The 26,178-nt window shown below is 40.3% G+C and overlaps 1 protein-coding gene across 1 annotated transcript in view; it reads left to right on the forward strand.

Annotated features, from left to right (window-relative positions):
* The window catches only part of helz (helicase with zinc finger), a 55,400-nt gene that overhangs the window by 24,812 nt on the left and 4,410 nt on the right, over positions 1 to 26,178 (forward strand). Inside the window, exons 18-32 of the mRNA XM_051383985.1 lie at positions 1,974 to 2,152; positions 6,780 to 6,898; positions 8,852 to 8,997; positions 9,882 to 10,029; positions 13,445 to 13,628; positions 14,591 to 14,819; positions 15,964 to 16,258; positions 20,689 to 20,734; positions 21,879 to 22,066; positions 22,504 to 22,708; positions 22,831 to 22,913; positions 23,032 to 23,533; positions 24,030 to 24,288; positions 24,406 to 25,198; positions 25,836 to 26,127. Coding sequence (XP_051239945.1) covers positions 1,974 to 2,152; positions 6,780 to 6,898; positions 8,852 to 8,997; positions 9,882 to 10,029; positions 13,445 to 13,628; positions 14,591 to 14,819; positions 15,964 to 16,258; positions 20,689 to 20,734; positions 21,879 to 22,066; positions 22,504 to 22,708; positions 22,831 to 22,913; positions 23,032 to 23,533; positions 24,030 to 24,288; positions 24,406 to 25,198; positions 25,836 to 26,127 — 3,668 coding nt within the window. The remainder of the gene's footprint in view (positions 1 to 1,973; positions 2,153 to 6,779; positions 6,899 to 8,851; positions 8,998 to 9,881; positions 10,030 to 13,444; positions 13,629 to 14,590; positions 14,820 to 15,963; positions 16,259 to 20,688; positions 20,735 to 21,878; positions 22,067 to 22,503; positions 22,709 to 22,830; positions 22,914 to 23,031; positions 23,534 to 24,029; positions 24,289 to 24,405; positions 25,199 to 25,835; positions 26,128 to 26,178) is intronic.

Consider the following 26,178-nt stretch of genomic DNA (forward strand, 5'->3'; position numbering starts at 1 on the left):
CTATCCCATATCTGGTCAGTTCTCTGGTTTCTAAAGTTAGGTTTTGAATTTTTTTTCAGAGTGAATTAATTAACCAAAGAGAACACATTTCATATTTGGATCATACTTAAAATGAAAAAAATATATCCTGCTTGTTAATTATTAATAATGATTGCTGGTATTAAACACAACTACAGTTCAGTTAAATTGAATCTTTGGTATACAGCGACTGTGGCCTGTATACCTGTGTGGCCTGTGTCAGTTAAGACCATCCTAGCCCGAGAGCATCTGTATGACACTCACTCATCTATACATCAACTGGATTACCATTATTGGAAAGCCTGCAGTGAGAATAATACATCCCTATCATACAGAGATTGTTGAGCGGCTGTTTTGCCCCACAGGGGTGACGAGCAGGCATTTGCTTTGTGACCTCAAGAACTCTCCTGCTTTTAAAACTCCACCTGGAGGCAACAAACACACACACTAGCGGACTACACACACCTTCCTTACACTGCATCAATGACTTTTAATCACATTTCAGCAACCCCAGAGGTCACATAGGACAGGAAGGCAATGTCTGCCTTGACCAGCCAGAGTCTAACCTGACAGCTGTGTGTTTGTGTCTACACACAAGCCCAGGGAGCATATGGGCAATCAAATTACTTGTTTCACCTGAGTGGATTTCAGTGGAATCCAGTGTGAATTCCTCCATAATCACTGTAACAACCTCCTTTCTTAGTTATCATTGTCTCTTTTGGGATGAGTGGACTCAGTCAAGAACAAATACCCTGTATGAATATTTAGGGCTCTAGTGTGGAAAAGAACTAACTATCGGACGACAGATATGTTAGCCGATATTAGCTTTATGCAGATCAGTATTGGGGTATATGTACTCCTACATGTGCCATATGATAACTGTTTTTTATAACGTAAAAACTGTTTGACATTTTTACAATAATGATGTTTAGCTATTTATTTTATTTATTCTTTATTCTTTATTTTCTGTGTTCATTCCTACAATTGGTTGACATAACTTAAATATTCTTCAATTAGGTTATTGATTTAAGAAAGCAGCCTTCTGAATTACTTAGTAAGCATAGTCGTATTGGTGCAAAATTGGTCTATTTTCATTCCAGATAAGAATTAATTATATCGGCTGCTTTGTCGGTTAATTTTTCCCCTCCAAAATTGGTGCCTTTCTCAAAAAATCCAAATCGTGGGGGCTTTAGAACTAACCAACAACCCAAGGAGGCAATCTGTACATGCTTTCCTGCCTGGCTGGCTGTAACCTGCAGCAGGTATATACAGAATGTAATTTTTTAGATACGTGTTTTATAGATAGATGGATGGATAGACAGAACAGAAACAGAAAATCGCATAATTTTTCACTCAATGTCTTCATGATACTCCCTGAACCCTTTTTGAGGTTTTGTTCTCCCCACAAAACATTCAGTACTTGTGTGAATTGAAAAAGAAAGGCATGAAAGAAGTTTATGCCAGAATGAGTCTTAAAAATGTATTTGCAGTTGTTATTCATAAAACCGTTACGTTGCTTTAGGAGTTGTAGGGTAAGCATTGCACCATCTAATGTAAAGTGTTGTTCCTTTACTTGTAAAGTGGGTAACGTCAGACATGTTTCATCTGTACTCATAATGGAATATAGTTGTATTCACCATAGCACGGATGCTGCTGTGAGTTATTTATGGACCAGAATGCCATGCAGCTACCAGTCCTGTTGTGCTTTTAATAAATGAAAGTCATTTTGGGAAATGTTCGAGATGAACTAAATGTAGAGAAAGCAAGGTTCAGGGAGGCTGCGCACGTCAAACAAGTCACACAATAACCTCATGGATGAATGAATTTAACAATGTATGTGAATCAAAACTAGTGCAGATTTATACACCCAAACACGATACAAAGAGGGAGAAACATCAAACACACTGGCTTGTGTGTCTCTCTCCTGAGGCTTCTTCTTTTGTCTCTCTCTCCAGGGTATACTTCAGGAACCGCTGGGTGAAGACGGTTCACCCAGTGGTCCAGCAGTACTGTCTCATCTCCGGCAATCAGATCACTTTCCAGATGCCCACAAGGGAGGACATCCTCAGGCACCGTGTGGTGGTGGTCACCCTCAGCACCTCCCAATACCTCTGCCAGCTTGACTTGGACCCCGGTAAGTCATTAGAAATGTAGTCATCTTAAATGTTTCTTTGTCAGTTCAAGTTGGAACCTGATGATACATGGGGTTCTTGGTTTGGGTATGGCAAGGTTTTACGGCAGATTGTTCTGCAAATGTCTGCAGTGGTGGTTGTCTAAATCATGTGAACTTCACGAAAAGATCAGGATAACTGAAAACCAGTATTTGCATTGTTCAAAGAAGATTTCAAGTATGAGCACAGGCTAACAGGGCACATCAAAAGATCCATACCAGGGTGTATCAGACATACACACAGAACCCCAGTGACCAGAATAAATGAAAACCCTTGGACGCTACAGTCTGTAATGATATTGCAATGGTTATAATTGTTAACTGCTGTTTCTGTGACAGACAGGGTTTCATTTATAATCTCAAATTCCTGCTGCTTTCTAAATGAGGTTGACAAAATATTAACACCTTTCAGTATAATACAATCCAACACATATTACCATAGAATTGAGTCAACATGTAAACAAATTAAATTTAAGTTGGGTAATATATTTTTTTCTTTTCTTCTCGATATAAATATGTAGATTCACACATATGTTCTTTTTTTCAGATTGAATATGTGCAAACACAGCTCAGTGCATTCAGTCTCTTGTTATTTAGTCATCCCCAGTGACTCTGATATCCGGTGTTGGCAGGAGCTCACCATTTAAAGAAGGATGGAACTCATTTAAGTTGTGTAAAAGACATGTAAAACAAACCAGTTCGTCATTGCAGGCTAATAACCGACTCTAATGTGTCAGCAGAGGGGGCTTTGTCTGTTGCTTGGGAACACCATCTGCATGTTTCTAATGTACTTTACATCATTAGCCCTCCTCCCCACGTTTCATCTCTAGCTCTCCCGGTGTTCGGCGTTGATGAAAATCGCCAGGAAACGAGGCAATTGGGAGCCAGCGAGTCTACTAAGTAGCGATAACAAATCTCCCACCCCAAACTCACAGATTCCCCCCCAAAAAAACATGCTTAACCTCTTCTGTATTTGGTTTGTTGTTTTTATTCTCTGCCTTTATGGCCTAGATATTAGGTGGACTGCTAGGATGTCTTCAGTTAGCCCCTGAAAAACAATAACTTATTATATAAACATTAATACATGATCTGAGTCCATTTGTTGTAGAAAGCTGTTTGCTGGCTAATTCAAACCAAGTAATGGAGAGTAAATGCCTTTCTGCATTTCTTCTGAAAAAATTCAGTTCATGATGTTTACACATCAACTCTGAAACTGTAAAACATTCTCTACCTTTTTCTTAACCGACAAAAGCACAGGAGAGGCGAACTCTACATTCATGAATGAACTTCAGCTGACGGGGAGAAATTAGCATTTTTGAAGTGACATGCCGTGTAGCGCTGTGTTTGTATGCCACACTGCCATCAACTACATCCCTGTAATTGGGCAGTTATAGGACTGTAATAAAATTATGTAATAATGAATGTCACATTTAGTTATTATTCCTTAAGCACCAGAAGACGTACAAGAACAAGGTTAAAAGTTCTGTTAGCGCTCAGAGCAGGGTTGGGAAAGTATTTTGTGAGAATTTAACTGAGTTTGGCAAAGCTTTCAAACCAGATCTTTGCAACACTTTTTGAATGGGGTAGAGTTATCTGCACTGACCCTTCACACTCACAGATCACAGATTTTCAAGTCACTTTTACAGTGTGAAAAGGGTAGAAAGAGACTGTGAAAGGGAGAATGTGAGAGACTGGGTGTGTGAAGTGAAGGAGCTGACATTTATTATTAAACAGTCATCTTTCCCCCAAATCACTTCTGCAACGCCGTGCCTCTGATCTCTTTCACCTCTGCTTATTATCCCTCTTGCCTTCTTTATTTTACCACTGTTGTTTCCAAATTCAAACACCATTATTAGCCCAATGACAGATGGCAGCTACAGAAATGTAATTTGGACCTCTGGTTTAGAGATAGGTTTCCCAAGGCAGGTAGCTTTGTCCCATGAAGAAACATTAAGCGCCATGTTCCTCCATGTCTACCACTCTGTCTACTTGGTGCTCATAAAGGGCCATCTCTGCCTCCTTCTGGCCTCCCTCCTTAACTCAACTTCTCAGCCTGGGATAATGTGCCCATTTGTAATGACCCGTGTATATAATTTTGTGAATGTCATTTGGCCGTTAAATACTCATGTGGACTGAAGTGAAAGAGCAAGTAGACAGAATGCATCTAGTATCCTATTGACTACAATTTAAAGAAGGGGTCAACAAATGGGCCTGATCTCAATAATTAACTATATGATATATGGGGTAGCATATCTACATGACCTCAAGTCCCTTCAGCTGCTGTTGTGCAAGTAATATTCCATGCAGGGACGATAAAACTAGGAAAAAAATGATGTCCCCACCAACATTTCATTGCTCTCAATGCAGTGAATCACTTTGCTGCCCGAATGTTCATTCATCCTGTATATAAACTATCCAGAGAGATTACCTGTGTGCATAACTTCATGCATATGACACCCCATCTTCACAATAAGTGTGACCTCTGTGACATCTAGCAATCTTCATTTACCATTTAATAAATCATACTGTGGATAAAACAAGTCTAACAATGTTTTTTTTCAATATTTAGTATATTTTCTAGATTCCAGAGAATTCTTTTCCAACATGTGCATACATCCTTTGACTATGCTTTTGTTTAGTCAATCGCTTTACAACTCTAAAGGGACATTTTTCACTTCATAAGCTCTAATAGATAAACCCAATTATACACATTCTGCAAATATGTATGCAGAAACATGGGCCATTGTAACAATGTATGCCTTTTTTACAGCACCACAGTGGGGGAACAGTGCTATCCTTCAATGAGGTGCACACACAGTTTAGAGAGAGCACTGGTGGGAGTGGGGGTGGGGGGATCAATATGTTTTGCAGGCATTTGTTCAAAGGCAGATAAGGAGTGAATGTCTCAAATCAAACTACTCCACCTCTTTTCTTGCCAGCCCATGTTTCTGTTGTTTGTTTACTTTTTGACAGTCCCTGAGTTTATTTTGTATTTTCAACCGTCACATTTCATATCTGCATATACTTTCCTGTGGAAATGGTGTTCAGGCTTCAGAGGCTGTTTGCTGGTTGTTATTCAGTCTCTCTCTTTCCCCACTCCCTGCTCCAGCACTCATTTGCCATGCCGTTTCATCCCCTCCCCTCATACTGCCGAGCACCGTTTGAGCTTTTTAAATCAGGGTTAGGCTTCTGTTCAATCCATTTGAAAATGTCCACAAAACCCTGCCTCTGGTTTGCATGGCTGGTGAAAGGAAGGTGAGGAAAAAGGTGACTGAGAGGATGGCACATTAGTGACAGTTACAGGGTTTTAATGCTCCCAGTGAATATTTTTCTTTATTCATTAATGTGCAAAGTAACAATGGAAAAAAAATTCTAGTTCTGGGCATTAGTGAGAACCATCCGATTCATCTAGATTCAAGTTTATGCTACTGGAGTATTTCACACTGAATGACACAGGTTACAGGTGACACGGCTTTTGTTCAATTCGATATCGATTCGATATCGATTTAAATGCTTCGATATCGATTCAGTGCCGACTTCAGACTCAAACAAACCGCTGTCTTTACCTCTGTACAGCTTCGGGACGGCAATTTCCGTCATATGTTTGTGTGTTGGTATGGCGTATCGTGGTTCCAGTGTGGATACCATTTTCATAAAACCCCCATTTTCCACGACACTATACGGTCGTAGGTCCTTACATAGGAAGACGGCCGGAGACCCCGTTATCTTCTGTGCGTGGGCAGAGTTTGGCCGCAGTTTGCAAAGGAAGGATCTGTCGAGTTGCGTCTGTTTTGAATCCACAGGTTTAGCCACGGGTTGCTGCAGAGCATCTGTGTTGTGTTATTGCAGTATTTTAGTACTGTCTGGCACAGCTTACACACTACCTTACTTTTGTCTTTTTCCTGTGTTCTGGGTTTACACTGGAATATGAAATGACTCCAAACGTCTGCTTTTAAAGTTGAAGGCGCTGGTTTAACAATGCTGCTACCTGCTTTGGTTGCCATGTTGTTGTTGTGTGGTCGAGTGCAGCCTCCGTCTGTACAACGCAAATCGCACAAAGGTGTTACTCACCGCGCCCCCACTGGCCAGGGGCTTGAATCGATTCAGAGGATTTAATGAATTGATATTGAGTTGGGAAAAAATAATATTGCAATGCATTGATGAATCGATATTTTTACCCACCCCTAATGAGGAGGTACTTAAAGCGTGGGTCTATGATAAATAGCTCATCATATCTGCTAGAAAGAGAGCCACTGGTTTCAGTATGAAAATTTATAGAATTAGTATAGATTAATAAACACTGTGTAAACTCACAATTTGAGGAATACCAAAATGTAACCCTTTATTCAACCAAGCATTTTGTATTTGTTTTTTTCTTTCCAGGATCATTTACATAGCTTCTCGACTGTTTAGCTAATGTTTGGTGTGTGTGTGTGTGTTTTTGATATTACTCTGCATTTTTTGTTGTCAACAAAATATAGTGTGAGTCAAGCGTGCATTTGTGGGCGAAGTATAACTGTATATATTGAGCATATATGTACTTAAAGTACTATTAAGTAAATTGATGTTGTTGTCCTTTCTGTTTTGGCAGGGTTGTTCACCCATATCCTATTGGATGAGGCGGCCCAGGCCATGGAGTGTGAAACCATCATGCCTTTTGCTCTAGCTAGCAAGACCACCCGCATCGTGCTGGCTGGAGACCATATGCAGGTAAGTACAAAGAGTCAACAAGGGGAGTTCAATGTATACTTTGTTTAAACAGCAAGTTTTTCCAGTGAAAAAAATGCAGCATTTCTAAGCTTATTTGTGGATTACCAGATAGTGTAAACGCACATTACATGGTCTTTGGCTCATTGAAGACTTTCCTTTATATCCTAAAATAAATCAGAAGAATACTTGGATGCAAAGCTGTCAAGTAGAAATAATAACTTCATTTGCACTTGGATTAGACTCCGCTCTTCCCTACTTCAGATACAAAAGAACAGACAGCAGGCACTGCCAAGCTGTGGCTCTGGAGACCACTTCAGCCACAGATAACACAAATATAAACTCACATCAGTCAAGCTTTCTAAGCCAACACAAGGAATTAAAACCTTATTTCCTCCTCTCCTGGTTTTAGACACAGGCACAGGATTACCAGTAGGCAGTGGATGAAGACGAGGCATGAGTCTACCATGCTATAGTTGCTTTAATTATTTGATCTCTCTCTCTGCTATTCCTTGGAGCGAAAAAGAAAACGGATTAAAACACAATGTCCACCTGTGTATCCATTCATCTCAGTCACTTCGTCTCATGCTTTTCTCCTACCACCCTTCTATCCTTTATAAGCACTTAGTCACTCCAAGGAAGGAAAGTGGTCCAAGGAAGGATGTTGCCCTTTTCTATTTCTCCATCTCCTTACTCTTTCCAGTCTGCTGGAAGAGCCAGATAAATAGTCAATGAAGGCTAAGGCTTCTATTGATTGTTTGCTTTCTTATTGACTGTGTGGGTCCTCATTAAAGCAAGCTGACCCTCTCTGACTGTCAGGCTTAAATTAAGATTCAAATTAAAGATAAATTGCTGTCTTGTACATGGCAGTGATCAAAAGGTAAATTAGTCTGTGTGTATTTGTGTGGGTGTGCACAGTTTTGCAAATGTGTGACCTTATTTGAAGCAAAGCATATTGTTGATGATGGTCACAAATCTTGCTCACTACAGTTGGACCAGAGGAAAATTCTTACTGAAATAGTTTACACCAGCTATTGGAGGAGTTAGTGGTTCATGCTTGATTTATTCACTTACTTGAATTATTACTTACGAAATAAGAGCTATTCTGCCTTGGCTTGTGCCATTTTGGCACAGATCTGTAAGACTGGCTACGACACATATGCTCCAACAAAATCAAAATTCCACTATAATCATTTTGACTCAAGTACTGCTTGTTTAATGGCATATACACCAGATGGAAAAGCTTGCAATTCACCGTGGGACAAACAACTCTCTCATCTGAAGTTCTTCAAAACAATAAAAGTTCTCAAATCAGTTTAAGAAAGAAAGCTACAAGGCCAAATTTGATAACATTTGTAGTATCCTAATAGAACCTTCCAAAAAAAACAAACCCTGAAACTAAACTGGGAACTAAAAGCATTAGAATTTCCACCTTATCTGAATATCTGTATAGATTAGGCACGTAAGACTGCTGTACACAAGTTGAAGAAGGGATTGTATTCTACTATCCTGTCAAAGCAGCTGACATGCCTGGGACATTTTGTTCAAATAATTTTGGAAGCGTACATGAGATTGCAAACACATGACATTCTTGTAGACTTCAGACTGTCTTGTGCTTTATATGCCATGGAGTGCCGTTCTTTCATTTCAAGCACTACATGTGTTTTCATGTGATTAGCATAACTTCAATCAGAGGTGAAACAAAGTAATCAAGGAAATCACTGGATGCAGTAGTTGGTTAAAAATTAAAAACGTGCCAATCATTTGGTTTAAAACTGCTTTGTTAGACTCTGAACAGATTGAGTATACCAAATTGAAATCCATAGTTGAATAGAAAGTAAAGGTGATGATGTGAGAGAATGGTTAACTACCATTGTCTTGCTTTGAAACTAACTTCGCTTTCCATCTCTCCTGCCTCTCTCTCACTCTTTCCATTCCCTGTCCCTCGATTTGCAGCTCAGTCCATTTGTGTACAGCGAGTTTGCGCGGGAGCGTAACCTGCACGTGTCACTGCTGGATCGGCTGTATGAGCACTACCCCCCTGAATACCCGTGTCGGATCCTCTTGTGTGAGAACTACCGTTCCCATGAAGCTATCATCAAGTAGGTGTGAGCCCTCAACACTGCCTTGTGTCGAAACCGTGGGAGGAGAGGCTGAAAAGGTGGAGGAAAGATGAGATGAGAGAAGAAAGAGGGGGTGGGAGGGGCAGGTCAGGGGGAACAGGCAAAACCGGTGAAGAACTGACAGTCTTGGGTTGTGCAGAGAGGAAAGTGGAATAATTAAAGTGATTGAGCTGACAATAGCTCTAAAAACAAGCCCACGTGGGTTTAGGTGCATTGCTACAGGTACTGGTGAAAAGGTTAAATATGAACTCCTTTGAATGCTTCACAGACATGAAGGAAGGTTTATACTACTTTTACCATACTTTTCTTTTCAATAAGTTATTTTACCTTTTCAAGTAGATGCAGTTGCACCTACTGTGTTTGACAGTGCACTATGTTGCTGGGTGGAGCTGCAAAAGAACACACACACACGCACAAAACCAGTACCCTCAGCAGCACATAGTAGTTCTTGAGTTTTGTATTTTGAGAAGATCCATTTGAGTTTTTAAGTCATCAGGCTTGCTGGTATTATACACAATCTATCTTTAATCATTCTGACAGTAAACATGTTTGTGTTTTTTGGACACAGCACATTATCTCTTCATATCCACAGATATTTTGAAAGGTCTGTCATTACAAACTCACGCTTTGTGAATAAGTGCTCTTCATAACTGCCGATCCTTTCGCAAAATCTCAAATATGCCAGGTTGAAGTACAAAGATTATGTAAATGACATACAATTTCTCAACCCTAAAATGTTTCTTTGTTTTGAATGAACAATATTTCTGATTAATATCCTTGCATAAACATAGTCCATTCTCATGTTCCCCTCTTTTTGCTTTCCTTTCCTTCTTCCACCCCACCCCCTTCTCGTCTTCCTACAGCTACACATCAGAATTATTTTATGATGGGAAGTTAATGGCAAGTGGGAAGCAGCCCTCCCATAAGGACTTCTACCCTCTGACCTTCTTCACAGCCAGGGGAGAAGATGTCCAAGAGAAGAACAGCACTGCCTATTACAACAATGCAGAGGTATGGGGAAGAATAATATTTTATATTATTTAACATTTTTTTGTATTATTTATTAGGGCTGTCCCGACTAAAGTTTTCCCAGTCAACTAGTAGTTGTTAATTCCATCCAAACTTTAGTCCTTTAAAAAATTATATTTGAACAGCTGTCTGTTAAATGCTAACAGAAAATGATTCTGAATATGCATATATATATGAATGAATGAATTAATTTTTTATTATTATTGTGTCATGCATTAGCATGCCCAGCCCGCAAGGGCTTACAAGACACCATTATAAAACATAGACAGACCAAAAACCAAAAGTAGATGCTAAACAATACTAACATTAACGATATAAACCATCCTGACGTTTCATCCAGGCTTTAGTAACAAAAGAGGCTAACTTATAAACATTAAAGGTAAACAAACATTCCATCCTGACATCATTACTCCAAAATATTTCAGGGTTTTGAGCAAACAGTTCATTTACAACAGGTACTCTTAGTTCATCATAGAAGGGACAGTATAAAAGAAAATGAGATTCATTCATTCCGACCTCAAGTGCCAGGGGAAGGATTCCCATTATTAATTGGGCAATCAAGGATCTCTGATTTCTTGGTAAATTTTCTTATTTGTTATAATTCTGTTTCATAATTATGCTTGATTTGGACATAATTTCGGTTTTAACATTATATCATTTAACCATTTTTCATTGAACCCGACAAGTAACTTTTTTCTAATTTTGTTTATGCTGCATGATAAATTATTTCTATAGATATACTGAAAATCGGCTTCTTCAAAGACAGCATGAATCTCTGTGGCCCATGGAGAGTTCTGGACTTTACTCCAAAGGAAAACTTTCTTATTGATCCTGTCATCTGACATATTAATAAAACAATTCCACAGTCTAGTCATATCACACTTTCTCCTTATTGTATATATGTTATTTCAACACAGTTTAATATCACAAAGTCCCGTCATTCAAAATGGGACTGTAAGCTAGTGGCAGGCAGTCAGCAGCTCGTACAGTTAGCACATGCAGCAGTGCTGTTTTACAAGAGAAAGGCTCCTTGCTGCAACAGTCTCCTAATACTTCTACTACGCAGCTCCTGTTTGACACAGTTTACTCAGCTATTAGGGGACAGCCCTAAAATGTACACAAAGAAAGTAGTGTGGTAATGATTTACGAACACAAAGAGGAAAAAAAGCATTGGGGTATTATTAGGTGGCATTGGAGATGGTGTTTGTATGTATTATGAACCAGGGCTTGTGTTTAACTAAATGTCATTAGGGCAAATAGTCAAATAGGAATTTGTGTTAATATGTACTCACCATGCTCGAAAGTAAGTGTTACATTTTGAAATAGATAGATTCCTAATTGATAAGAAATACAGTTACAGGCATCATGCATTGTAAAACATTTGGTAAAATTGCTAACTACATAACACCAATATCTTTATTTAATTATTTTCCAGTCCTGCACCATGGAGCTAATGTATTAATTAATTTCAAAAAATCACAATCGTGATAATTCAATACTAATTTCCTAAATACATGTTTGACATTTAGAACTAAACTATAATATGAATTAGCTCTGCTCTGTCCCTCTGGGAAGGGGATGCTTATCAAAGCTTAAAAACATGATTAATGTGAAGTTAATCAGCGTGAACTACTCCCACATATCGATTCAGTTTTGTAATTGATGATGACATGCACTGTATCTAATTGGAAATAAACAAAAGCTGCACTCTTTGCACTGTGAGCATGAACATTACAAACATGTTCATATTTTGATTATATTAAACAACTAAAACTTCATCATCAGACTGAGCCTGTCAGGGCTGTCATGTATGCTAGTTACCCCTCCTGTTTCTCACACATTGAAAAGTTGATAATGGATTTCTTTTTGCAGTTGAATCCACCTGAGAACACACTGTCATCTTCAGGCTGCACTGTAGTTGATCTCCATTGCTGTTTCTATGATTGTGTATGTGCATATATCACCACAGCTGCATCTCTCAGTTTCTGCGATCTATAACGATGACGATAGGACAGTCTGAAAGTGCTGAAGATTGCCTTATCGGAATTGCACCCCCTCTGCGGCAACTGTGTGTTAGATAATGAAATTAACAGTTGTTATGAAAACGTTTAAAAAAAACTGAGCATATGAATTAACACTGCAGAAGAACTTTAAATTTGAGTGAAAAAACACATTATACATATAATATATAAATAATTGGGCCTCAGATAGTTTCAATAATAATAAAAAATGTTTGAAATAGATTTTTTCTTAGACATATTAAGTTTCAAATTATTTGCATTATTGCATGGTTGATAGGCTGCAGATTCACATATATAAATATATTTTTTTATATAAATAATTCAGGGATTTTATTGAAGTGAATGATTATCTGAAACCGATCAGCACTGTTTACTTCACCTGATCACCATAAGTTGGAACACTGTCACTGTCTTATCATAATTGAATATGAAACCCATGAACTTAATTAGACACCAACCAAGAGCTACAGTTGACACCCATGATGTGAGATTAATTTACAGTCCTACTCTTTGATTGGTCCCTCTATAGAGTCACTTGATTGTGGTCATTGGCTGTGCCTGACCCCTGACCCTTTGTTGACATGTTCCAGCCAATTAAACCATGGATGCTTCTTGGTTTTGCTCCCAAACTGTCAACAATGCCAAATGAATTACCTCTCGTCTCTGATACAGTACTCATGTCAAATCGTTAACACCATTATCATAATCTTCCAAAATCAAAATGCATTGAGTAAAGCGTGTCCGTTTGTCGTGTGTGTGTCCGTTTGTCGTGTGTGTGTCCGTTTGTCGTGTGTGTGTGTGTCTGTCTGTCTGTCTGTCTGTCTGTCTGTCTGTCTTTGATGGGCTTAACTTCAAGTGGAAGACAATATTTCTATGTCATGCCTAAGCTCTGAACAGGAATGGAAAAAGTGTTTGTATGACAAATTGCTTTAATAACTAATATCAAGACTGTTTAACGTGCTAACATGCGATTGAGGTATGATATTATGTATATTGGTCATTCAGTTTACTAAAAATGTTATTTTTAATTTAGCAATGCATGGTGATCTAGTGCAGACATGGAATACCTTGCGTCTCTCGAAAGCTCGAAGCCTTTTTTCTCAGTGGGTTCACGACAAATCCATTTTCATCAAGCCATAGCTTCTTTTATTTAGGGGGTTGACATTGACGCCTCAGTGACATACAGCACATAAAGCCTCCTTTGTTCTTCAAATATTTTGTCTCCCACTGTTGCTTTTTTACCTGGGTGGAAAATATCCCTTAGTCCCTGCCTTCTCAAAGTTCTTTTCAGATCGCGTGTGTGTGGGGATAGTGTGAAGAGAGCCTGCATTTCATTCTTGTTATTACCTCGTTCTCTCGTCCATCCATCCCCTCAGGTGTTTGAGATTGTGGAGCGGGTGGAGGAGTTGCGCAAGAAGTGGCCAGTGGCCTGGGGCAAGCTGGACGAGGGCAGCATCGGAGTGGTATCGCCATACGCTGACCAGGTGTTCCGCATTCGTGCCGAACTCCGAAAGAAGAGAATGCATGAGGTCAGCGTGGAAAGGGTGCTCAATGTCCAAGGTGAGAAAAACTATTAACCAGCATGCTCATGCTTTATATCAGTAATGAGGAATTGCATATGTGTAGTTGCTGGCTCAAACACTGAAACTATTGCTGCATTAATATACCAGTATAATGATATCTTGAGGTTTAAATTGCCTTGTTGGTATCCTGCAGGCACAACTGACAAAACATTATTCATGGCCAAAGTAGTTTTTTTTTTTTTCCTGTTAATTTGTTGTTGAAGCCGCTATGGTCATGCAATCAAACACAGTAGTTACAGACAAACAAAAAACAACATTTTATTCCCCAAGTGTCTCATTAATATTTCTCCATGAAGCTTGTCTCACACGTCTGTGTGTGCGATGTCCATCCTCGGTCAAAGTGATGCTTAAAATGAGAGCTACATTACCCTAAAGACAAAACCCTACTATCTTCCACTGCCGTTATCAGTGTTCATATTGCCCTCCATCCTCCAGTCCTAGTATAAGGAGAATATAAGTAAGGGTTTCTTCCCGCAATCTCTCGTCTGCTTCAGTCTCATGAAGTTCCCACTTGTATTGCATCCAGCTGCTTTCCACAGGTCATTAACTTCCTCATTAATCACACATGAAACGTGTAGACACATGCAAACAGGAAAAGTGTACACTGCTTAAAACTTAAAATTCAACACACACTCAGATTATGTTTGTTAATGTGTTGATTAGTCATCTAGTAAATTATTACTAGACCAATCTTTTTCTAATTAAATGGTTTCAGTGTCCATTGATATCAAATATCATCAAGGCTAGCAAGTTCGTCCAAGAGTTTAGTTCTCATTCATTGCAAAAACCATAGATAACCTGTGTTTCTTAAGTAGTGAAATAGAAAAGTTCAAGTTTAAACGAATGATTCTAAGATGGTGCTTTGCTTCTTCTAAATGTTTTATTTGTATACCACTTCTTTGAGTACCTAAAAACTTCATAATACAAAACTGTTTGCAGGCAAACAGTTCCGCGTACTGTTCCTCAGCACGGTGCGGACGCGGCATACCTGCAAGCACAAGCAGACGGCCATCAAACGTAAAGAGCAGCTAGTTGAGGACTCAACAGAGGACCTCGACTATGGATTCCTCTCCAACTACAAGCTACTCAACACGGCCATCACAAGAGCCCAGTCCCTGGTTGCAGTTGTGGGAGACCCCATAGCACTGTGCTCTGTTGGACGCTGCAGGTAAAGACAGGCTTCTTTGGCTAAAGCCTTCAATACTGTAACATAGCAGATCTGTTTATTAAGTAATGGTTCAGTTATAGTGAATGACTGTTATTGTCATGTGGTAGATCTACAGGATCACCCAAAAGGAACACCGAACTTCACTAATGACTGATGTTGTTATTTGTACTTTTGTGTCATGTGACATGTGGACACCTGTTTATTTTACTGTTTATATAGCTATGAGGGGAGAAGTAGCTACAAGGCCTGTCTCTTTTTCAATCTCTTTAACTCATTCACTCTTAAACCCCCTTCCCCACCTTCAATTTCCATAGCAACTGCCTGTTGTGGTTTGTTTGCAAATGTCAGCCTGCAGAGATGGAGCAATTAAACTAATGTGTCAAAAATGGACGCATTGTTTGTCCAGCATTGAACCTCCTCTCAAGAATTAAAGATTTTTTTTCTTCTTCTTTTTTTTTTTTCTAACATCTGTGTTGTGGATCACTTTCAAGCCAGCTGGTTATGGAATAATAAGCTGCACTTTACCAAAGAACCTTCACCTCCACATTTGAATGATTTACGTTTTACACCTAAAAAGAGCATGCTGTTATTGATCATCATGATCTTGAGGATTAGTATGCCCCAAATGTAAGCACACTAATAATGTGGGTTTTCCGCCCACTCTTGTATGACTACTCCTGTATGAGGGCTAATATAAGGTCAAAGAAAAAAGTCAGTTATTCTTTTAAACGTGACTTTCTATTGGTTTAAATGTTCACAGATCACGTTTTGGTGAGAATGATTTGGTTATTTTGTATGACATCTCTTTATTGACAATCTGATGAGAGATTGTTGTGCTCTTTGTTCATTTTTGTATTCTTGCTGCTCCTGTCTTGCTTCCTAGCTGTAATTTTCTTTCCCTTCAGTGTGCTTCATCTTGTTGCTGATTTTCCCTTTCCTCATTTTCCCTCCCCTCACCACTTTTTTCCACTTTTGTTTTATACAGACTTGATCTTTTATATTCAACCCCCAAGGAGTAATTTGGTACACTGCTAGCAGGAAAAAAGAAAAGAAACGATCCAATAAACACTCAGTCTAAACATGGAGAGATTAAGGAGAATAGAAGTAAAACCATTTGTTGTTTCCTCTCTTTGCCCCTTTCCAGAAAATTCTGGGAGCACTTTGTGTCCATCTGCCACGAAAACTCAAGCCTACATGGCATCACCTTTGAGCAGATCAAGGCTCAGCTGGAGGCACTGGAGCTCAAGAAGACCTATGTCCTGAACCCATTGGCCCCGGAGTTCATCCCCCGTGCCCTCAGGCCCCTGCAAGGACACCACTCTTCTTCGCAGGCCCTCCATCCCCACCATCATCCACATCCTCAACAGGCACAACCCGCCTCCAACAAGCAGGGTCCGCAGCAGCAGCAGCAGCAGCAACAGCAGCAGTCACCCCCTAAAGTAAGGTTTTCAAGATGGTCCTTACAAATCTTGACACTAAACTGTAGAAATTAGACAAAAAGGTGCAAAAATGGCTGATTCTGACAAGCAATGATGTTTGTGTCTATTTTTTCTTCTGTAAATACTGAAAATAACATTTTAGACTTTGCACAAATAAGGAGGGGAAGAAACAAAGACAGTAGGTTAGAGGACATTTGAAAAGCTGAAATGTTGTAGGGTTTTCCACATTCATATATTTGATAACCACTTATTAGTTTTTGGAAAAGTTAACAAATTATCAAGAATAAATTGAGTGCTTCTTGTTTTCAGAGAGGAAGAATGATAAAAGCTTAGCACATGCTGGCACAAAGCACATATCTATTAAAATTACTCCATTTAATTTTCACCACAGGAAATTACTTTACGGCCGTTCATTTTAGACCCAGAAAAACAACGGAGATAGGAAATTAGCATTGCAGGTTTGGCGGAAGGATGTGTTGCGCGATTGTTTAGCACGGGTTGAAATGTGTTTGTGTGTCTGTCTTTCTGTCCTCCCTGCCTGCCCTGAGGTAAAGGTTAACGAAATCACCACAGCTGCCAACCTGCTGCCATCACCCACTGAGCCTAATGAGCCGCAGCTCCGCAGCATCAGCCGGCTACAGAGACACACAAACACACACTTCCCCCCCCCTCTCTCTCTCTCTCTCTCTCTGTGTCTCTCTGCCTTTTTGCAGTCACACCGTGTAGCTCACTACAACACAGCACAAACAGACAGTGTTACCAGTAAGCAGTATGCAATATATTGTTTCCTTCAGCATATACACAATGTTGCTACTTTAAAGGTCAGACCATTCTCGTCACTGTACTTGGTTGATACACCCACTGGTTGTGGTATATAGCCAAAATAACTCATACAAATATCATTTAGTGATAGACTTTTAAAAAGTCCATTACCATAGCTTCTGATAAAACCTGAGTTGTTCGGTTGAATGTGGTTGCTTTAATGCAACTTTTTCTCTTCTGCCACTTTTAATCAATATTGTAGTAATACCTAAGATTGTGAGTATTAAACACAAATAATCCAGTTCAGTTGTCCAAGTTACCATATGTTTCACAGCATAACTAGGAGCACAAAACAGTTTTTGGACTTCTTTCCAGTTGCAAAAATGGCAATTAAACCCACAATGATTCGATGCGATGAACAATCAAAACATTAATATGTCTGAGATCAGAGAAGACTGTATTAAATTTGTAGTTGCAATTACTTGTAAAACATATTAATTTTAACACAAATCATGCAGCATGTTTATTGTTGGGCTTCCATTTTACCAGGAATTAGTGCTGTCAAACGATTAAAATATTTAGTCGCATTAATGTCATAGTTAACTCGCAATTAATCGCACATTTCTATCTATTCTAAATGTCCCTTGATTTCTTTTTGTCCCATTATTTTTTCTCATTTTAATGCTCTTATCAACATGGAAAAGTGGATCGGCTTACTTTGTGCAAATGTTTTTTTTTTTTTATTGAAAAAAACATTGGCATATACTGTAGTGTTCAATTTCAACATTCTCAACGTTCTCACTTGGAGCAAATAATCTCTAACACAATGTAACACTGTCCATCAATAAAAGGGTCACACAAACAGCCCCTTCAACAGGCCTTTCTAAGGGATCAAAACAGGGCGATACAAAATAAAATTACAAAGTGCACATGTAAAGTAAACTAGGACTCAGCCTATAGTGCAGTTAAACCATGGCTTAATACTTTTCTCAAGTTTGCTTTGAACATAGCAGTCAGGCTACTGCTCTTATTCACCAGAGGCTCAACCCAGCCTCTTATTTCAGAAAGAATGAACAGTAACGGTTACCAATAAAAGGTAAGCCTACTACTTCTTTGCTTTGAGCCAGTTACTCAAACAGACAAGCCTGTTGACATTTTCAGACAGCAAGGAATCCATCCATTTCGGTGTCTCGCGCTCGCCATCCACTCAAAACGTAATGTCTACTACTCTTAAACATGTGTGTGCGGCGTGCCTGTTGTTTTGTTTCCGGTCTACTAGATCCGATGTGGTGTTGTAGTTTTTCTAATGTTACTAGTTGTTGCAACAGCATGTGAAAAAAACTACAAAGTGTGCTAGGCGTTAATCTTGCAATAAAAAAAATTGACGCCGTTAAAATGGGTTTGCGTTAACGCCGTTAATAACACGTTAAACTGACCGCACTACCAGGAATATATGCTTCAGTTAACTTCATATTGTGAAGTGCTGTTTTCTGGCACAGATGGTGTTTTAGTGCAAATATGCAAGACTGTGACACATGGTAAAATATGTCTCACATTAAAAAGCTTTTTGTAGTTTCACTTTTAGCACAGTTTTGGCCCATTTTTATTTGAGGAAAGAGGATTCACAAGCAGAAGTGCCTTTTTAAAAATAATTTTTTTTTTCTTTGCTTAATGTGTCATTATTTCTGAAATTCAGAACTGATAAAGTTTCACTTAATACCAAAACTAACTTCCACCCTAACTTCCTCTTAGCTTCCTCCATTTCAGTCTTTCTTGTATCTCTTTTTTTCTCCCCAACAACCTCTTGCCATTGATTTCCCAGCACAGTAAACACATCACCATATCACTTAGATTTTACCATTGAAAACCAACTGTTACTGCTGACACCCAAAAGTGTTTTACACAAACTGGAGTCTATTTTCTTTTTTGTTTGAGTTTTAGCTGAGCTGGAAAATCATTACAAGCAACCAAGACCCCTGTGTGACAGCCAGTGCAGTCATCTAGTATTTTTAAGATCCAGTGAGCAGGGCTTTCCATTCTCAGCAGACCCCTGTTATGAGGCAAATATTCAGCAACATCCTTGTTGGTCTTCACTATTCAGCTCATACCTTTTCAGAGGAAATTTTGCAGCAGCGCATGTATGACTAGATCAAGTAACCACAGTGTAGACCATGGGCACCGTTTTCAGTCTGATGTGTCTAGCATTGCTCAGTTAATGTTACGCCCTAAAATAGCAGTGAGGCGACGCTGCCACAATATCTCAGACCTCCTACTCCCACTAAACACTACATATTGCACAATTGCATGTTCAGTGTAGTTCAAATTATTGCATTGTGCAGAGAATGACTTTCACATTAGGCAGTTTTATATGTGGTTGCAATGCCATGCTAGTGCTAAAGGTGCTGTAATAAACTAAACCTTTCGTTGAACCAAAATAATTGATATACTCTTATTGTGTGTGACATTGTGGTTTGGCTGCTACTCAGCTCAAGCTGGAGGACATGTTGCTTCACAAGTATAACCATATTTTAAGGACCAATAAACATTGGCTATGCTGCGTGTGAGGCTGTCAGGAAAGGAGGCCCTGACCTTTTCTTTTAGCTGGCACCTGGGAACTGTCTGACAAAGTGGTATCAACATAGTAAGGCGGTCTTTCAGAATTTGTATTTCTCTAATACAGGAATCCTCTAAATGTCCAATTTGCAGAATTACTCTCATTTTACTCAACAGTTGCCTGTACTTTCAAACATGTTCTGTCTGGGTTGGTAGGGGGTTTGCAGAATACCAGAAACGCACTACAGCATTGCTTCAACAAGTCAGTGCTCTTATGTTTTATTTTTGTTTAGGTGCTGTGATAATTATAGAGGGCATAGTCTGTGGTGGTGTGCTGAATTGAATTGCAATGTCAAGTGTTCAAGTTAATTGTTTTCCATCCTTGTTCATAAACAACTTTCTAAAATACATTAAGATTTGGTCTTAGTGCCAAAGACTGCATTAGTACTAGTCACCTAAATAATGAAATTACAAGTGTAGTTTATGGACAATAATTCAACCGAAACACTGTTTTTCTAGTACTATGACAAGGGTTCCTTACCTGAAAGTTAAATAACACCAGCTTTATTTAATAATGCATTGCCATATAGTAGGAGCAAGTGGAATAGAGGATGTCAATAATTTCTGCCTACTTCAACTAAAGCATACCCACTGTCAAGGACTATCTGTTAACACCACAGTCAGCTGGTGGAGACTGCGTGCTACAAAACCAGACTCTGAAAGAGCTCGGAGTAGATAGTTGTGTATCCTTGCCTGTAATGATTAATAATACACCAGGTAGTGTAGGAGTCCACCTAAACGCAGGTACAGGAAGGTCTCTTGAGCCCAGTGTTGTGGGTGTGGGTGTGTGTGTGTGTGTGTGTTGTGTGTTGTGTGTGTGTGTACATGACTAATGTGCTCATGTGTACTTACATCCTTGCATTGTGTCAACTTGGATCAGAATTGAGTTAAAACTCTATGTACACAGAGTAGATGAAGCTGTATTTGTATTTTCGGACGGGCCTGCCCCAACTGCTAAAAAAAATCCTAGAGGAAACACTGGTTTTCTTTTCCATCGGCCTCTATGGACTGTTAGTCTTGCTTCATAACTTTAAAATGATTCTTTTATCTTACAGGGGAAACACGCGAGCCACACAGAGCAACTTCCACCTGAAGGATATGGTGAGTGTATCATACTGCCCATGTTTACCCCTGCCAATATTAAAGAGAATGACAACATTCCCTTCAATGTTACATTGTGCTCCTGGTAATATCTTTCTGTTATTGTTTGAGTGTCATTGTTTATGTTAAAAGTGCGATTTTCCGTCTGAAATCGAGACCTTTTCTCTTGCTGTCAATTTTTTTGTCAGTAACTCATCCTTCACGCTGTAGTACAACCATAGAAAAATACAATCAAAGGCTCCTTTTAGGCTTATACATTATAGTTCTTTTTAGGTTTGCAGAGGCAAGGATGGCAAAGCAAATAGGCAACAGAGTAACAAAACTGTAAACACAATACAGTACCCAGCTGTGTTCAGGTATTGTTTAGAAAGGTTTTAATTAATTTAGAAATACCTTATTTCTTTAAGAGCTAGGTAAAGGAAAGAAATCAAATGCAGGTAGAGACTTATCCTGGAAAGGTATATATTACTAAGGTATAATCCACCATTGATAAACTACATCAAAAAGTCAGTGTCCTTGTATTCTAAAACAGTTGAAATTAATTAAGATAGAACAATTACAATGTTAAATAGCATCACCTATGTATAGATTCCATCCACATAGCGTTTATGTCCTCACCGCTATATGTTTTGTGTATTATGATCGGGTTTAAGAAAAGAGCAACAGTGAAGGGAGTTACCATTGTTGCTCCCTACACACAAACAAGCACACTTCTCGACAATTTGATTTGAGCCAGTCTTAATGCAGCGGCCCAGATGGATGTATGAAGGCCTGAGGCTACTGAAGCCATCAGAGCGATGCAGCCTTGAACAACCCAGCAAGGAGTTGTTAATATGATGCTTACTAGGGGAAGACAGTCAGTTTGTTTCCGCGGCTTATAACTGCAGATAGTCAGCCAGCTATATTAGCCTAAACTGAAAGAAAATCAATTGAAATCTGTGCAAATCACTTCTATCTGCCCTCCATGTCAAGATTGATACCACTGGCCATCAGCTATTTAGATTTTGCACTTCTCTTTTATAGAATCATAGAGTGCATGTAGTAACATATTCTAATCTTTGAATAATTAGATATGCCTTAGGTTTGTGTGTTGAATTTACATTTGTATTTATTTGTCTTACCTTGCCACCTTCTCTCCTTGCAGTCCAACCCAACCCTGCAATGCTGATGGGAAACCCTATCCGGGCATTCACACCACCCCTGGGTGGCACACCAGCTGGCATGGGCAAGTCACCAAGTCCTGTTCAGAGGATAGATCCTCACACAGGCGCCAGTATCCTCTACGTTCCAGCCGTGTATGGTGGAAACATGGTCATGTCCATGCCCCTGCCAGTAAGTTTTCTTGCGATTTTAAGATTGCACCTCTAAGAATATGTGACTGTTTTGTCAAATTTCACATTTATTTCACAAGTAGTTTACTGAGTATATCAGTATTTTTCTCATAAAAAGTTGCCAGCCCAGGTTAATTAATATCAGAATAAGCAATTACTGTATTTGCTTCAATTTTATTGTTGGTTGTACTATTTAATTAGATTTTTGTTGACTATTTAATTCAAAACACTTTGTCACTTAAGGGGCAATATAAGGCAAGCAAGTGTGCAAACAGAAGTGCACATAGACAATTCATGAGCAAGTATGAATACAAGCATGTTACTGTTTATAATCAGCATTATTGGAAATGTGCTGTCCATAATGCATAGTATGTGTTTACCTCTCTATCCTGAGTCATTATTTATTTATCTGGTAATCTGTGTTCTTATTTTCCTTAGTTGCCTTGGCCAGGTTACCAGAATCGCTTTGCTGTGGACCCTCGCATCATGAGCCACCCGGCAGCCATGGCCTACAACTTTAATCTGTTGCAGGCCCAGAATCGAGGCTCCCCCATCCCTTACAGTGGAGTGGCCCACCCCTCTCCTCTAGGAATGGGCCAGCCCAGCCCTGATAAGGAGTTACAGGCAGACCCCATCAGAAATGGTGTGCCACCCAAAATCACAAATTATTATTATTATTTCATGCCAGCAAATAGAAAGAACTAACTGTATCGAATAGCCAAACATGTGGTAATAAGTTTCTTTTTGACTTTTTTGACTTCTTAGGGAAATTAGAAGGATGCCCTAAGTCAGAACAGAGCCGTCTTCAGACACCAGAGAGGAAAAACACAGACATGAAGGAAAAACAGGTAAGTTGGGTTTTTTTCATTTTTTTATCCAGAAGTAACTCTCAGAAGTAATTTTATCTAGGCCCACATTACCGACTCTGGTAAGCCTTTGCTGATGGTGTTTTTGTTTTTGATCCAGGGAGATTTAGACACAGGCCAAAGTCGAAGTCTAGAGTCTCAGCCAGACGGGCTTGTTGGATTTCCCAATGCGCTGCTCCATCGAAAAGATCCCTCAGCTGCCCAGAGACCCCTCAACTACCACCTGGCACCACCCAACCCAGCTTTTCCTCCACATCATGCCAGTGGAAGAGCCTTCCCCCCACAGTATCCGGTCTCCAGGCTTCCTTATCGGGTCAGCCAGCCTCAACACCCAGGGATGGCCCAACAGAGTCAACAGCAACAGCTCAGCCCTGCCTACACTGGTGGTAGCCACAATGCTTCCTTCTTCAGTGGCCCCATACCCCCTCACAGGGCTGTCCAGTCTCCAACTTTGGATGGGCCAGAGTCTGGAGGGGTGGAGGAAATGAGTAGCTCCATTAGGACTCCAATGGGCCACCCAGGGGCCCACCACCCTGGCCAGCATAACCGGGTCAACAGCTTTGGGGAGGATGGACAGGATGGAAGCCTGGGAGACGGTCTGGGTGAGTGGAGTACCATATTTTCTTCCTTTGTTAGACAAAGAAATTGTCAGATTAAAAAATAAATAAATAAAAGAACCGTTTTAAAGAGTTCATATCCTGATAATTTTACTTATTTTGGCAGATCCTGGTTTTCTCGGAGGCTAATTAGTAGCTGCCTTCGCCTAGTCTTTAAAGTTAGCCAGGCGACAAAAACAGCAACAGGATTTGGGTATGTTGAGTCAGTGTACATCAGCAAATATGCTCTTAAATATCATTGCCTATAGCAAATGATTAGATGTGCATACCTCCAAGATCTAAAAAGATTTTTTTAATTTGCATCTCCTGTTCTTTATGTCAATATATTGTCTTATGTCTTATGTTAAAGTCTTCTAGATATTGATTCATAGTGAATCAGTTCAAAGAGATCCTAAACTGAATAGTGTACAGTTCCCTAACCCACCATGTCCTGAGGACGGCTCCAGTGACTCTAAAACTTATCATGTGGTTGCTCTTTCAGACCTCCAGGGTCCCTTGGCTCTAGAGGCCCTGAGCCAGCAGCAGCAGCAGGCAGCCAGGCTGGGCCAGTGGGGGGAGGCAGCAGGCCCTTTTCTCCAGAGCAGCGTCGCCTTCCCTCTGCCCCAACAGCTCGCCCACCTTGCTCAGCCCGGCATGGCTCGCTTCCCCCATCAGTTGCTCCGGGCAGCTAGTTGGGGCCTTAGTGCCAATATGGAGGACGAAGCTGTTACTTCTGCCTCCACTGGGCCCCCTTTCACCAGGTTAGACTTAACACCACTCTGTTTTATAATTACATACATTAACATTGAAAATAATGTGTGCTGCATACAATTGTAACACCATCTTCAAATGTAATGAAATACATTTTCAATTCCCAGGTACCCAGGCCTTTTGAGGGAGATGCCCCCACAGGATCAGCCAGAACCCAGAGAAGCCGCTGAGATGCAGCCCCCACCTCAATCTCGTCTCCTTCAGTACCGACAGTCCCAGCCCCGTTCCTCAGGTGACCCTTCATCCTCTTTAGCCCCCACCTCCAATCATGCTGGCCCTTTCCCATCTGGACCTTACTCCCATGACACTGGCCGTGATCTCCTTAACGACAACCTTCTCAACAACCAAGTTCTGCAGCAGCAGCAGCAGCAGCACCCAGGAAACCCACTGTATAATGCTGGTAGCTACCCACATCAACCACCAGCCCACCCTGCCAGCCCCCCTCCCTCCCAGGTCAAATACCTTCTGCAAGAGGCCCAGTGGTCTCATGGTGGACCTGCATCAGTGAGCCCCCCACAGCAAAACCACCTGTTAGGGAACCAGGGCCACGGCCTTCCTTATGGATTGCCCATCATGGCTCACCCCAGCAGACAGGAGCAAGTCCACCTGATGCAACTTCACCATCAGCACCAGCAGCAGCAGCAACAACAACAACAACAACAACAACAACAACAACAACAACAACAACAGCAGCAACAACAACAGCAACAACAACAACAACAACAACAGCAGCAGCAGCAGCAGCAGCAGCAACAGCAGCAGCAGCAACAACAGCAGCAGCAGCAGCAGCAGCAGCAGCAGCAGCAGCAACACCAACAAAGTCAAGGTCCAGACCAGGAGTCCTACCACCCATTGTCCCCCAGAACATCAGCAGCAACAGCCCTTCACAATGTAGATGAGGTATTTATTTACTTGTTTACTTATTATCAGTGATTTAATAAAACAATGAAATTAGCAGTGAGCCAGATCTTAAATCTCTTTATAGTAAAATAAAATGTCTAAACTAGAGGTGTTTAAAACCTGAAAATCCTAAAAAAAAAAAAAGAACTATAACATTAACTAACTATACTGACAGGCAAGCGTGCATTATTAGGGGCTCAAATCACCCAAATTATAGTGTGAATATTATGGTGTGTATATTAAATGCTGTATTACAAGGAGAAGATGGATTACATGCATGCCTTCATATACTTACTATAAGATAAACAATTGCTTGCTAGGTTCTCTCTGATACATGAGTAAGACTTGCACTGGAGGGACTGGTTGAATTCTTTCTGCAGAGCTTTGATCTGTCAAAAACAACAAGGTGCTCTGTGCACAGCAGTGGTGTATAAAACGGTTGTTTAACACATCTTTGCACAAGTGTTCTTCCCTTACTTTTATGACCCCACAACTGAATCAGTAAGTGCTGCGAAAAGGGGACTGCTGATACTTGAGGGCTGCGAGTCACTTTTATTTTTAAGGTCAGATTGCCCACCATTCTGCTTGACTTAATATCTTGTTCTCACTTTTTTCTCCTCCTTTACTGTCTAAACAGTATGAACCCAGAGGTCCAGGCCGGCCTCTCTATCAGCGCCGGATCTCTTCCAGCTACCCTGATGAGTCGTCTCCAGCCAACACCCACAATGCCCTTGTACAGCAGCCGCAGCCCTGTACGTCAGACCACCAGGACCACCCTCATCCGCACATACAGCATCATCAGCACCCACATGCCCCCTACGGTTACCCCTCACATGACCTCTGGCCCAGTAATGGTGGGGGTCCCGGTCCGTTCCAGAACATTCCATGTAACGGAGCCGGCACACTCGCTCAGCACCGGGACCTTCTAGGTAGGTATCGGTAGGAGTTGTTTTGGTAGTTTTGAAGTTAAAGTTGGAATA

Source organism: Dicentrarchus labrax, unplaced genomic scaffold (assembly GCF_905237075.1).
Source record: "Dicentrarchus labrax unplaced genomic scaffold, dlabrax2021, whole genome shotgun sequence".
Lineage (NCBI taxonomy): Eukaryota > Metazoa > Chordata > Actinopteri > Moronidae > Dicentrarchus > Dicentrarchus labrax.